The 12688-nt window shown below is 39.2% G+C and overlaps 1 protein-coding gene across 5 annotated transcripts in view; it reads left to right on the top strand.

The window, feature by feature from the left end:
* dcx (doublecortin) overlaps positions 1-11404 on the top strand; it is a 63244-nt gene extending 51840 nt beyond the window's left edge. For 4 of the 5 annotated variants that reach the window (XM_031890888.1, XM_004916848.4, XM_004916845.4 and 1 more), the window contains one exon: positions 4242-11404. In XM_031890888.1, coding sequence (XP_031746748.1) covers positions 4242-4298 — 57 coding nt within the window. In that variant the 3' untranslated portion in view covers positions 4299-11404. Of the gene's footprint in view, positions 1-1778; positions 1814-4241 lie in introns of all 5 variants that reach the window. The other variant, XM_031890889.1, reaches the window with a different exon arrangement.
* The last annotated feature ends 1284 nt before the right edge of the window (positions 11405-12688 follow it).

Raw genomic sequence — 12688 nt, 5'->3', positions numbered from 1 at the left:
CAATTTATAATCTATCCCCTACCCTAACACATGGAGGGTAAGTTAACTCTTTCCCTCTGAAAAAGCTCATTGTGAGTTTATAAATGTGTTGTTGTTTTTTGCACTTACTATTTTTTTTTTTTTTTTTTTGTCATTGTTTTGTTCATTTATAGTAAGTTACAGTGGGGCCAATGCTGTGTATCAGTGCCAGTGTTATAGTGCCAGGGCCTGAATATCTGCCATCAGTACCCACTGCTCCTCATGGCATATAATGTGCTGGGTTTGTAAATACGGACTGCATCTCACTGTATATAATGGGGAGTCAGTACCCACTGCCTTTCTTGCTATAAAACTAACATAAACACATCTAAAGGGGTGGTTCACTTTTAAGTTAACCTTTAGTATGTTATAAAATGGCCTATTCCTAGCAACTTTGCAATTGGTCTTCCTAATTAATTTTTTTGAATAATTTGCCTTTCTCTTCTGCCTCTATACAGATTTCAAATGGGGGCCAAAAAATATTGTATTATTATTATAATTTTGTATTACTTATTTTTCCAAGTAGGCCCCTTAACTATTCATATTCCCATCTCTTGTTTAAATCACTACCTGGTTGCTAGGGTAAATAAGACCCTAGCAACCAGATAGCTGCTGAAATACCAAATGGAGAGCTGCTGAACAAAAAGCTAAATAACTGAAAAACCATTAAAAATAAAAGTGAATTCGAATGCGAACTACCCCTTTAAGCTAACTGATCCCAAACACAAATGTTTGCAGATCCCCTAACAGAAGTGCACGTATGAATACTTTTACATACTAAACATTTTAGGGTAAAAAAAAAAAGCACCCCCACCCGCACTTTTGTACAGTATCCCTGGGAGTCAGTGGGAACGGCAAGAGGTAGTTGGGAGGTTAACTTTTTACGTCAGCAGTGAATCCACTAAGTGTCACATTAGCTGTAGGTCAGTCTGTGTATGGGCCATATTTAGCCTCCCCTAGTATCATCCTGCAAAAAAAAAAAATATATATATATATTTATCTGTTGCAGGATGATGCTAGCTTACTTGCCCCCCCTTGGAAAATTTTCTGCGGACGCCCATGGGTAACTGGCCTCTCCCTGCCGCCTGAGGCAAGGCTCTCACCTTCCCTTATGGCAGGAGCAGCCCTGGCCCAAAAGCCTCTCTTCCCAGGTCAGGTATCCCCACCCACAGTCAAATGTAAAAAGACTTGGAGAGCAACACAAGCATCATAAAAGTTCATGGAGGTGCCAAATAAGGGCCAAGATTGGCTATTAGGCAGCCTCTATGCACACTATCAGCTTACAGGGGCTTTATTTGGTAGTAAATCTATAAGACAAAAATATAGAATCCAGATTTAACAAATTCCTTTTCCTAAACTGTGCATTTATGCACGCGCGCACACATCAGATTGTGGTACGTACAAAGATATTTGTATGAAAACCCATTTTCTACTTATTCTGACTTGAGCACACAGTTTTTAACAAAAGCACACACAAAAGAATTTGTAGATTAAATTAGAGGGAACTTTGGTCTGAATCATTAATCCCCAACCAGTTGTATCATGGATTCAAAGGATGGAGCTATCAGCTGCCACTGAGCTTTTACATTAATAAATTTATAAATTCAATATTGATAAATGTATCAATTTGTGAAAAATTTTCTCTGTCAGTGTTAATAAATGTAAACTGTTACACCTAGTATTTATGTTCTTTAGAGCACTATTGTATGGTACATACTACCCAGGAGACTTAACTTAGAATTCCTTGACTTCCTTTGCAGGGATCTTGCCCTAGAACCATTTAAATATTGAACTGGTGAGTTGTATTTTAGTTTTCCTGAAGACTAATATTCTTGCTCTGGTCAATGGCTAACAAAAGTTTGGCCACAGCTTTGAACTCACACATCTCTTACCTTGCTCTGCAAAGCGCTCTAAATTATTTGCAGAGTTCCTTTTCTATTGGCTAACCCCTTTACTTCTTTGCTGAATGTATTTTTAACTCACACCTATCATGGTGATGACAAATAAGGTAATAGGGCAGTTCACAGCTTTCTCCATCTAACCTGCTTGTCAGTATTCTAACATCAATTAACGCTACTGAGTTTTATTGTGTAAATGAACACTTCTTGTTTACACTATACAGCTATAGTAAAAGGGACAAAGTTTCAAGTATTTACCAAATCAAGAAATATGTGCCATAAATGCCCACTTGTTAGGAATATAAAATGACATTTGTTATAAACAAACAATTTAAAACAAAACATTCTTTGTAAATTGCTTAAATATTACTTGGTGACTGCTGTTCACAAACAACATGACATATCCAACATACTAATCAGCATATTCAGCCAAACATAATGTGCCAGTTTGTATAATAAACACTTAATTCTGTTAATGTAATCGCCCAATGAAACTTGTGCCACAATCTACCAAGCTGGCCTTGCACTAGTCTCTTCTACCACCATATTCCATTTCCTGGGGTGTATACCTGCCCATGAGGTGCCAGACCTGCAAGCTGCCCATTAATCTCAAAACACCCCTCCAAACATATCCATTGGGTCCCCAGATTCCAGCATCACTGTGGTAAAACCAGAGAACAAAAGAGAGGGAGCTACTCTACCTCTCTAACTGCTCTACCTAATAGAAAAGGAAGCGGGAACCCACCTCACCCACCTCACCCCCCCCTGCCCAACCAGCTGCTTGGGAATTTTAAATCAGCCAATCATGCAAAGAAGAAGGAGGAGATGAAGCTATTCCTACCCGTCATGCCCTAATTCCCTACATTGTGCTGTGGAGCACTGGGAAACTGGATGGTTTGTGGCATTTATCCATTTCTTGGACCTTGGTTCACTAGTACATTTCACATAAAAAATAAATATACAGAGAATATTTAAGTCAAAAGGGCTGATTTACTATCCTTTAGTATTTTTTATGGGCTGTATCAATGTCTACCTCTTGTAAAAAACAAAATGGTATCATCCAAAGCCTTTAGACACCGTGCAGTTTACTTTGGGGATTAAGGATTCAGATTGGTGTTAGCTAGCTTTAATACCTCTTAAAACAGTCAAACACACTTGGACAAACTGAACATTTTTTCAAATTTTATAAATGTGTCATTTGTCAATTCTGAATATCAGAAAATGTATAAGTCATAGAAAATGGAATGGAATGGAAACTGCTCATGAAAACAGCTAGCTTTACAGATGACTGGTGGAGACTAGGGTTTGTTGGTGTCAAGCCTGGGACTGCTTGCTTCAATTAATATAAAGGATTAACAGACTTCTCATGTTTTAACTATATGAAGCATATTTTTTCACCTTTTTAATATACAGGGATGATGAGTATCTGTAAAGTCAAATCTATCATGATGTAATATGGCGTTTTCCCCATACAGTAAATAAATATTCGAGTCAGGCCATTGTTTTGCTGAGGTTTATGATTTGCAGTTGCCATAAAGCATGAATTCTCCCTAGTAGTTTGAAGAAGAACCCCCTTTTTTATTTAAGGGAAGTGAGTTGCATTTGCGTTTAATGCTTTTAAGTTTTTCTATACATGTTAGAATTTCCATGAGGTTAGTTAGTATAAATAAGTGGATGCCTGGTATCCAATGTAATGGGGCAATTAGCTAGATATAAATGCAATCTCATCTTACTCAAATTGCAATGATGGATTTTACTGGAGGGAGGCCCTACAATTTGAGTGCAGAAATATTGTGTATGTGTGTCTATCTTAAAGGGGATTTAAGCATCCAAAACTTAATTGGATTGGCAGCATTGCTGAAAATGATTTATACATCCTTCTTGGCATTTGTAAGTTGTTACGTTTCTTTGGATACATTGCTGTCTCAAAGTTTGTGTAAGGAATGTATACACTTCTGTAATAATGTGCTGGCAATTTCATCCCAGATTGCAGTGGTTTATTGTGTTACCTGGGGTCTCAAGAATGATTATGGGGTAGGCCGGACCTCACAGCTTGATGCTGCATTAACCTTTCAAAAAATGCTGGAGATATCTGGAAGTTGTCCAAAAAAATTTGGGTGGAGCAACACTGCTATGGAAGACTTACAGCCCAGTTAGAAATGATTTCATTTGTTTCAGTGTCTTCATTTATATACAGATTTCATCTTAACAAGCAGCTTTGCTTTATATAAACCTTTGGCAGCGTTGCTGAAAATGATTTATATATCCTTCTTGGCATTAGTTAGTTGTTCCTGAGAATTAACCCCTGCCCATTTTGTTTTACAGGATCTGTACCTGCCCCTGTCTCTGGATGATTCTGATTCCCTGGGAGATTCTATGTAAAGTCACTGAATGTTGTCCCCAGTTGCCAGGAGTTTGCAGCAGAAAGAAGACCGGGCCAAACTGGTGCTTTCTTGACTTTGGATACAATAACAGCTCAGTTTTGTTTCCTTATTTTTCTGATTTACTGTGTGTGCCATAAATCTTTGTGACCCAAAAGAATCCATGTTAATTTAAAGCAAAAACAGGCAATTAGTTCCTCTCGGGCCATTAATAAACTACAGCTTCCTCGACACTGCCGATGGGCATGGAAGGCAGCTGTAGTGGAACAATGGTCAGAAAGCCATGTGCTGGCTATGAGTGGCTTGTAGTGATGAAGCAGGCTTCAAATGTGTGTGTGTGCCAAGTTCCCTATTCTGAAAGATTTCTGATCTTCAATATGGCAAAGCAATGGGCTGGTAATAGTGCCATTGTCACCAAATCGGGTCACTGGCACTATCAGTAATCTCTTTAGCTGTGTTCCCTTTATAGGTGGCAAAGTAAGGCAATCCAAGGAGCACTAGGCTTATGTACAGACTGTACTGCTGATTCTATTTGTATTTTAATGGTAATCAAGCCCTCAGTCCCCTCTTGATCACAATGTTCCACTGATAATACAACACCAGACAAACCCTAATGGGGTTGGCATTCAAACACAAGGCAATACACTATAAGGTCTTGGGCCATAATGCATTGTCGAACTGTTAATCCCCACATACGATTTGCATCAATGGGTTTTAGGCTCAGCACTGCTATTCAGCTGCACTCGGTTTTACCACCCCACAGAAAATCAATGTGCCAGGACACACGCACTGAATTGGCACCTTTACCAGATTTGATAAATGTATCTGTTCGTTACAACCTTTCCTGGCTCTCAGGATTGTTTGGATAAATCTGAAAAAAAGTTGTTTTTTTTAATTGCTGGAAATCCTTTCATAAATCTCCCACACAATCTGTATCCTTGAAAAAAACTCACTGTTTGCCCTTTGTAGTGATGTAGAGATAAAGGGTGATATTAAACATACTTGCCCAGCATAACGTTGGGATAAAATGCATTGTGGCTACTGTGCGGTATCAGTCTATTTACAAGCTAGATCAGTTAATTTATCAGCCCAAACATCATTTTCTTTCCTTTTTGAAGCAGGGCAATACAGTTAACTGTATTGCCCTGCTTCAAAAAGGAAAGAAAATTATATTTGGGCTGATAAATGAACTGATCTAGCTTTTTGCTTGTCTGGTTTTAGATTATGCTTACTGCTTCATTAATTGATTAATACATGCAAATGGCATATTTAGTGCATTCATGGTAGCAAAGAAGACATCAGCTTGGCCACCATAGCCAAGTCCCCTGGAAATCATGCATAGCCATATGGGCACTTTGTGTTTTTTAGCACAACTCTGACTTCCCCTCTCCAATCTGAACACATCCATCATGTTTTAGTATTGTGCTCCTGTCTAGCACCAGCCAACACTGCCAATGGGAACATGACTTCTTATTTTAGCAGCAGATGGTAGAAATGTTTGTAAAAATAGAAGCAAATCTGAAGGATACGAATCACTTTTTGTAACTGAAGACATTTATACGCTTGGAAGATATAGGTCGGAAAGGTTGCTGAGTTTATCAGTAAACCTGCCATGGCTCTGTGGCTCTAATCTCTTAATACTGTACTCAATCAATTTAGGGATATTATATGAACGCAATGAGGGGATTTTATAAAAAGATTTGGGGATAATACCAGAGAACAGGTGGGATGCAAGCAAATACCACAAAGTGGCAGTATTTCATGATAATCCACAGCAGCTAAACTGGGTTTAAACATGGAACTGAAATCTGCACAGGATAAGTGTAAATGATATGCCTTGAAGATTAAAATACCAACCTTGTTAGACACCTTGTGGGTATTAACCCAGTATGCTATCTTAGAAGCAATATTTTTACAGCCTAACTTGCTTTAACCTTTAGAATAATATGCTGGAAAATGCTGGGAGCTGTACGATGTAATGCTAGGAATGGTATCTTTTCCTTCAAAGCTCTGTTATATTTTCACTATTGCAGCTTATCTAATTAAGACTTTGTTTTTACGTATGCTGCTGTGATTAGGAACTACCCTTAAAAAGCTTGGCCATAAACAAACAGTTTAAATCGTTCAGCAGCACTAGTGATTCTGTCTTATAGATGTTTGTATTAACACTAATAACTGTAGGTCAGTATCGACTGTGTGCTATGGATTGGCATTATTCCAATATATAAAAATAGATATATATTTCTATATTACATTTTGAACTTTTACATACCACTGGTCAGTGATGCCATGCATTGGTCTGCCACCAATACCACCGTGATTGGCAATATCTTGGTTACTCAGAACTGATCATTCTGAAGAAGCAAGCCTGGCTAGCATGGTCAATTAATGACCCTAGTCAGCAGATCTGACAAACGTGTTGCTCTGTGTCCCTACAGGCTTACTGATCTTTCAGCCTGAGGGCCAAGCATGCATGATCTGGCTGTGTACTGCCTTTTAACAGGAACTACACCTTATAGTAGCTAATTACAGCACATAATTACACACCTAGTGCTAGGTGCATAAATGGTCCCAAAACTGAATCCATAAAATGTACTTGCTTTCACTTATCCATATTAGTACCGTGTACTGATCTGTCGGTTGCACTTTCTTTGGTGCATGAAGTGCAAAGACCAACACATGTGGCACAAAGAAGCACAAACTTCTGCATTGGCCCAATGATAACTACAAAAGTTTCCTTTCTTGTTGCCCCTAAAGGTACTTGTTATTATGCCATAAGAATTACATGCAGTTACAGCGCATATAAGTTTACTACATTTCAGCCCTCATTTACCACCTGCACCTTATGTACCTTGTGCAAATAGTCTTTAGCAAAGGATCCCTTAAATCTTCCATAGCTGCTGAGATAAAAGACATGATAAAGCTCATTGTGTGACCAAAACTCCTGTTCACAAGCACATAAACCATACAGTGTTTCTGAACCAAATGCAAAAAGAACACTGAATTATTTAAACTTCTACTTAAACCTCTGCTCCTTATTTTGATTTGTTGACATGTTTAAAACACATAAGAGCCACACACAGCCTGTAAAATATCCTTATTTAGTTGCTTATCGATGTCATCAGTTATAATTGGTGCTTGGAGATGTCATTTGTATCACACGTCTCATTGAAACCTGTGTATTAAAACATGTAATGTACTCCCTGGCTTAAAATGTAGGGATATTAGACATTGGAGTTCCATGACCTGTATAAAAGCATTTGGCTTGCTACTCTGTATTTAGTCAAAAAACTCCCCACTGTCATCTAATGTCTTTGTATTGATAGGAGGTACATTATTTACTATATAAAACGCCCCCCATATTGCCTGTCAGGTACAACTTGCCTTATATTTTTCCACTCTGGACGCACTGATACACTATTTATAGCTATCCAACCTCTTGTAGCAAAACACAGAACAGGTTTTTGTTTTTAACAAATATAATATGCTTAATCTTTTTTTTTACAAAATCTTCAGGAACTTTCTACTGACTTTTTTTAATTCTGGAATCTAAGGCATACAGTTTTGTGGGGGGAACCGATTTCAATAACTTTATGGTAACTCATCATGGCATCAGGATATATGGCAAAGCTAAACCATGAGAATTTGTAACTGTTTTGATATACTTTATAACGCATTGAAGTCAAGTTTTAGGTAGTAGAATAACGCATTTGTACTGACTGCAGGCCGAAGCCTGTCAGTGTAAACTGCAGACACGCTGTCACTATGTTTTAATGCCTGGGTACAAATATTTTCCCATTTCTAGACTGAAATAGAAAATAGAGCCAAATTAAAGGGGACACTATATGATTTTTTCAATAAGTTAAAGCTCTGCAGGGCTCTATCATGGCTTGCCCCTTCAGACAAGTTGAGTTTAGGTGCCCTAGAAAAAGAACACCACAACGCTTATATGTTAAGGAAGCAAATCCCTGTTATTTAAAGGGCAAGCTACTAAAAACTGCTGGCGGTTTAGTAACGTGCCTGCATATTGCTCTCTCCAACAAGGATCTCTTTAAATACCTCCTGTCCTGTATCAGGCTGTACTTATAGGGTTCCTTCTGCACTCTGGAGAGGGCACAGACATTCTATATAGTATATGCCTCTTGGAACACTTTGGTTCCACCTACTTAATTAGAGTGTCATTAACAGCAAGTGCATGATGCCTCACAGGCTCAGGGGCACAGTGACATAGCCCATAGTATATCTAGAGCAAGATATTCTCAAACCATCTGATTATTTAATAATAAAACAGTGTTTTTGTTATTAGGGTATTATAATATAGAGGGCGCTACTATGGGAGCAGGATAAGCAACGGTAATATTTATAAAATATGCTTAATGCACTTTAAAAAAAAAAAAACAATTGGCTGTATCTGATGTGGTATTAGATGGTGAAATGTCATCAGTTTTTATGCCTAAATATGAAGCTAAAAGTCATCCAATTTGTGTAAAATATAGTAAAAGCAAGGGTCCTTAATTTACTTATGTTTGATAACAGACCTCCCTTCACCCCCAGCCCAAAAACAACCAGTAAGGTACTGTGGTTTCCCAGAACAAAGGTTTAGGCACATTCTAGCATGAGCACAAATATGTTAATAGAAATCTAAGTATAAAGTGACACAGATGCAATGACAGTGACCAGACAGAGCACTGCTTACTGCCCATGCCATGCAGTCTCCTACATTAATTTTCCCCAGGGTGTCTTACCTCTATTGTATTCTAAATGCAGTTAATATACATTCATATATATAATTCTAAGTGGCCATTCCTACTGAGAGCATGGTTTCTGGAACATTAAAAAATGTACACAAGCCCCCTGCAGATATATATTGTTTTTTAGATTTGACCAGGGGGGGTGAGGCTTCTGCCTCAGGGGCCCCTGCACCCCCCAATGGCCTCGCCGCCTTCACACCCTCCCCCTGCCGGGGCCCCCCCACACCCGTCCAACCCCCTCCCCCGAGCGTGCCTAAATAAAACTTACATGAAGTGCGTAAGGGGGAGGGAGACTGGAGAATCAGTGGAGCACCCTGCTGGGGTGAGGTCTGGGCCGATGGGGCCCACCGTGGTTTTTTCCGGTGCCACAGCGGCCCAGTCCAACACTGGATTTGACAGTGACAGGGTTGATTATTTTTGGGCTTATTTGATACAATTTAGATATCCTTTCATTAATTGTCCCAATTAACTACTGTACTATTTCTTGGAGTAAATTGTTGAAAATGAAATATTTTTACTTGCCCCTAGGTTTAGCCATAATCTGCTTGCTGGCTGCAGTTTCAAAGTGCAGAGGCTCAGTAAGCACAATAATAACATACAGTTTGCTTTCTGTTCTGGTTCAAAAGACTTTACCTTGGTGTTTAAGGTTTTTAAACCTTAAACACGAGTAGTCACATTTCATACGTGCAAAGTAAATTGTCGTTTATGGGTATATATATATATATGCTGCATATAGTCATGTGGCAGTGCTTAAGCCCACTACTGGAGCAATGTTTATTGGGTATTACTATAAATGTGGGCTTTATTATGAATGCCAGGGGATCCTGCAGAAGCTGTATAACCATGATTTCACACAAGGAAGCATGAGGATATCTGCACCAATTAATGGCTAATGACAAGGACTTTTTTTAAGGTCTAGCTCTGTGTGGTTTATTGTGAATACTTGGGTTGACTTAAATAACACCATGCTCCCAAATCAAACATCAAACCATACTGTAAGTCTATGAATGTTTAGTTGACAAGATTCTCATGTGACTAGTACTTTTTTCAATGATTATGGCTTCTCCAATGATTTTCTCATAGAATGGAATTGTGCAGTGATTGAAGACTTTGGTTACTTATGACAGGTCCACGGGCCAAACTGTAAATTATCTGGCATGGGATAGGATAACAGGCAATTAAGAAGTCATTTTTGTTTTAAACATTTAGAATATGGGTGGGGGTCAAAAATAGTTTAACATGGTGACTGGATACAACCACAGTCTAGTTAGTTGATAGCCCCCACTGGTATACGTACAGGGGTTATCACCTGCCCTAGAAGCAGTTGCTGCAGTCCTGTATTGATCTGGTCAGTGATCCCATGGGCAGATGGATAGGATTAGTGATATTTATCATACAAACAAGATTTGTTTGTAATACTTCCCAGCACTTTTTTGTACACAATTAAAATATATATATAATCTGTGTGTGGTAGTTTGTGGTTTTGCCAGAAAGAATGAACCATGTTCCAGGCTGGTGCTGAAAGTCTACGCATGCGAAGACCATTTTATTACAAGATTTGACATTTGTATATATAGTTATCATGAAGAACATTTTGGGGGGTATCTGTGGGTAGTACCCATCATTTTGGCATAGAAGTGTATCTGAGTGATGGATTAGGAAAGTTTAGGGTCAAGGTAATTGTCTGGGATAAAGCCCAGATACAAAATATTTAGCAGTAAAATAAATTTTGGGTACAGATCTAGGTTTTATCTGCTTTTCTACATATGTAAAAAAATGATTTTTTTAGTGAAAACCTTTTTATATGGTATTGTTTCCAATTTTCGACTTTGATAAGACAATATTCTTTCGACTTCAGCCCTTTCGTGAACACGCTATGAGTGCCCCACCTATTTTTAGGTATAATGTTTATTAGAATTAAATATTGCTAACCCCTATTTTACACTTAGCAGAAAATAACATGTGTCTTTAGGGGTGAAATAACCTGATATAACCTATGGTTCTGCAGAGCATGTGGGAAGAAAGGGGATATCAGTTATCAGAGCAAGATAAAGAGAGCAGGGAAAATGGGAGCAGCCATACGTTCTATCATTGCCCAACTGGCTTTTTGTTGAAGTGCAACTCACACTGACGGTTGAAGGCCTCTTTGGGGTGCTGATATTCATACTTCAACACCATTTGAAGGTCCATAGAGAACCCTACTAGCCCCTTAAAGTTTGGTTTGTCCAGGGCCCCATCACCACTAAAGAGAAGCCCAATGTAAAACAAGACCCAACACACTCAGGGCCGGAACTAGGGGTAGGCAGAAGAGGCAGCTGCCTAGGGCGCAACGATTGAGGGGCGCCAGGCAGGAGCCTCTCCTGCCTACCCCTAGTGCTACTTTGTCATTCCCTCCGCTGCTTGTCATTAGCGGCGGAGGCAATGACCGAACTAATCGCCCGGCCCCCCCTGCACCACCTCCCCCTGTACCGCCTCCTGTGCTTTGGCGCGCCATTCGGGGGGGGGGCGGGGAGGTGGGCGGAGTTGGCCAACGGCGCCCGGTCGGCTTGGCCCGCCCCTGAACACACTCTATTAAAAGGAGACATTGTTGTGGTTATTGCTGAAGTTTTCCCCTTTATCATCTCTAACTCTCGGTTTTCTCTGAATGATACTCCTTATGGGGGGAAAAATGTAAATGTAATGTCCTTACTTTTTTTTTTTAAGATTTTTACACAAAACCCCCAGAACTCTTTCCCTTATGATACCATGTTTTTTTTATATAACTGGGCCCAGTTATATTTAATGATCTATTAACCTGCCAGGAGCTCCGTTTTGAATGTTGAAGAAGCTGGTGATTTTCAGATGGGCTGAGACAAAATGTCTTCACTGTATCATGTTGTAATATATCGCAGCTTGAAGCCAATGATTTCTTGCTTAATTGTACACAGGACATGCATGGGTTTTTGATAATTATGCCTCATTTGTGGTGCATTTTTTTAGCCTTCTTTTGTAAATTAACTACCACGTGTAACCTCCACGATTTTGCTGAGCAAAGTAATGTGGGTTCCACTTGGAGGTGTAGGTTTTTCATAATGTTTGTGCCATCCCAAACTGTACAGCAAAGCTTTTTATTGATGTTTAAAAGAACAATGTTAGGAATCATAGTTGTAGTCAAGCTTCAGTACATAGTGGAATAGTTGATGTAACTTTAGAAGATTTAGCTTGTTTCTTTACAAGATTCTTGGGGTGCATGCATTAAATGTGCAGTGCATTTCGTAACATTTTCTACTGGAAACTAGTAAGAGTCTCATGTCTCTCATGAAAGCCATTAAAGAACAGAAGATTGTGTTTAAAGGAGTTGTTTGGCAAGAAGTTCAAGGATGAAGGTCCTTCTTGAAGGCCTTTCTTTACTTATGAGGCCAAGGTGCCCTGCTGCATAACTGCTTGCATTGTTGGGTGCTGATATATAGATGTCGGCTAGCTCAGTGCCAGCAGAGACATAAGGATCCAGTCATTATTTATATATGCAAGTACAGTATCACATCACTGATGACACTGAGCTAGAAGATGCCTCTGCTAAGATGGTAGCAATGTCTGCGGTTGTGCCGGTTGTTTATAAAAGAAGGTTGTACAGTTCATGAAACACTCAACTACCGCTAAG

This window comes from Xenopus tropicalis, chromosome 8, assembly GCF_000004195.4.
Source record: "Xenopus tropicalis strain Nigerian chromosome 8, UCB_Xtro_10.0, whole genome shotgun sequence".
Classification (NCBI taxonomy): domain Eukaryota; kingdom Metazoa; phylum Chordata; class Amphibia; order Anura; family Pipidae; genus Xenopus; species Xenopus tropicalis.
The sequence above is the reverse complement of the archived record's forward strand: the minus strand, read 5'-3'. Positions and strand labels throughout refer to the sequence as shown.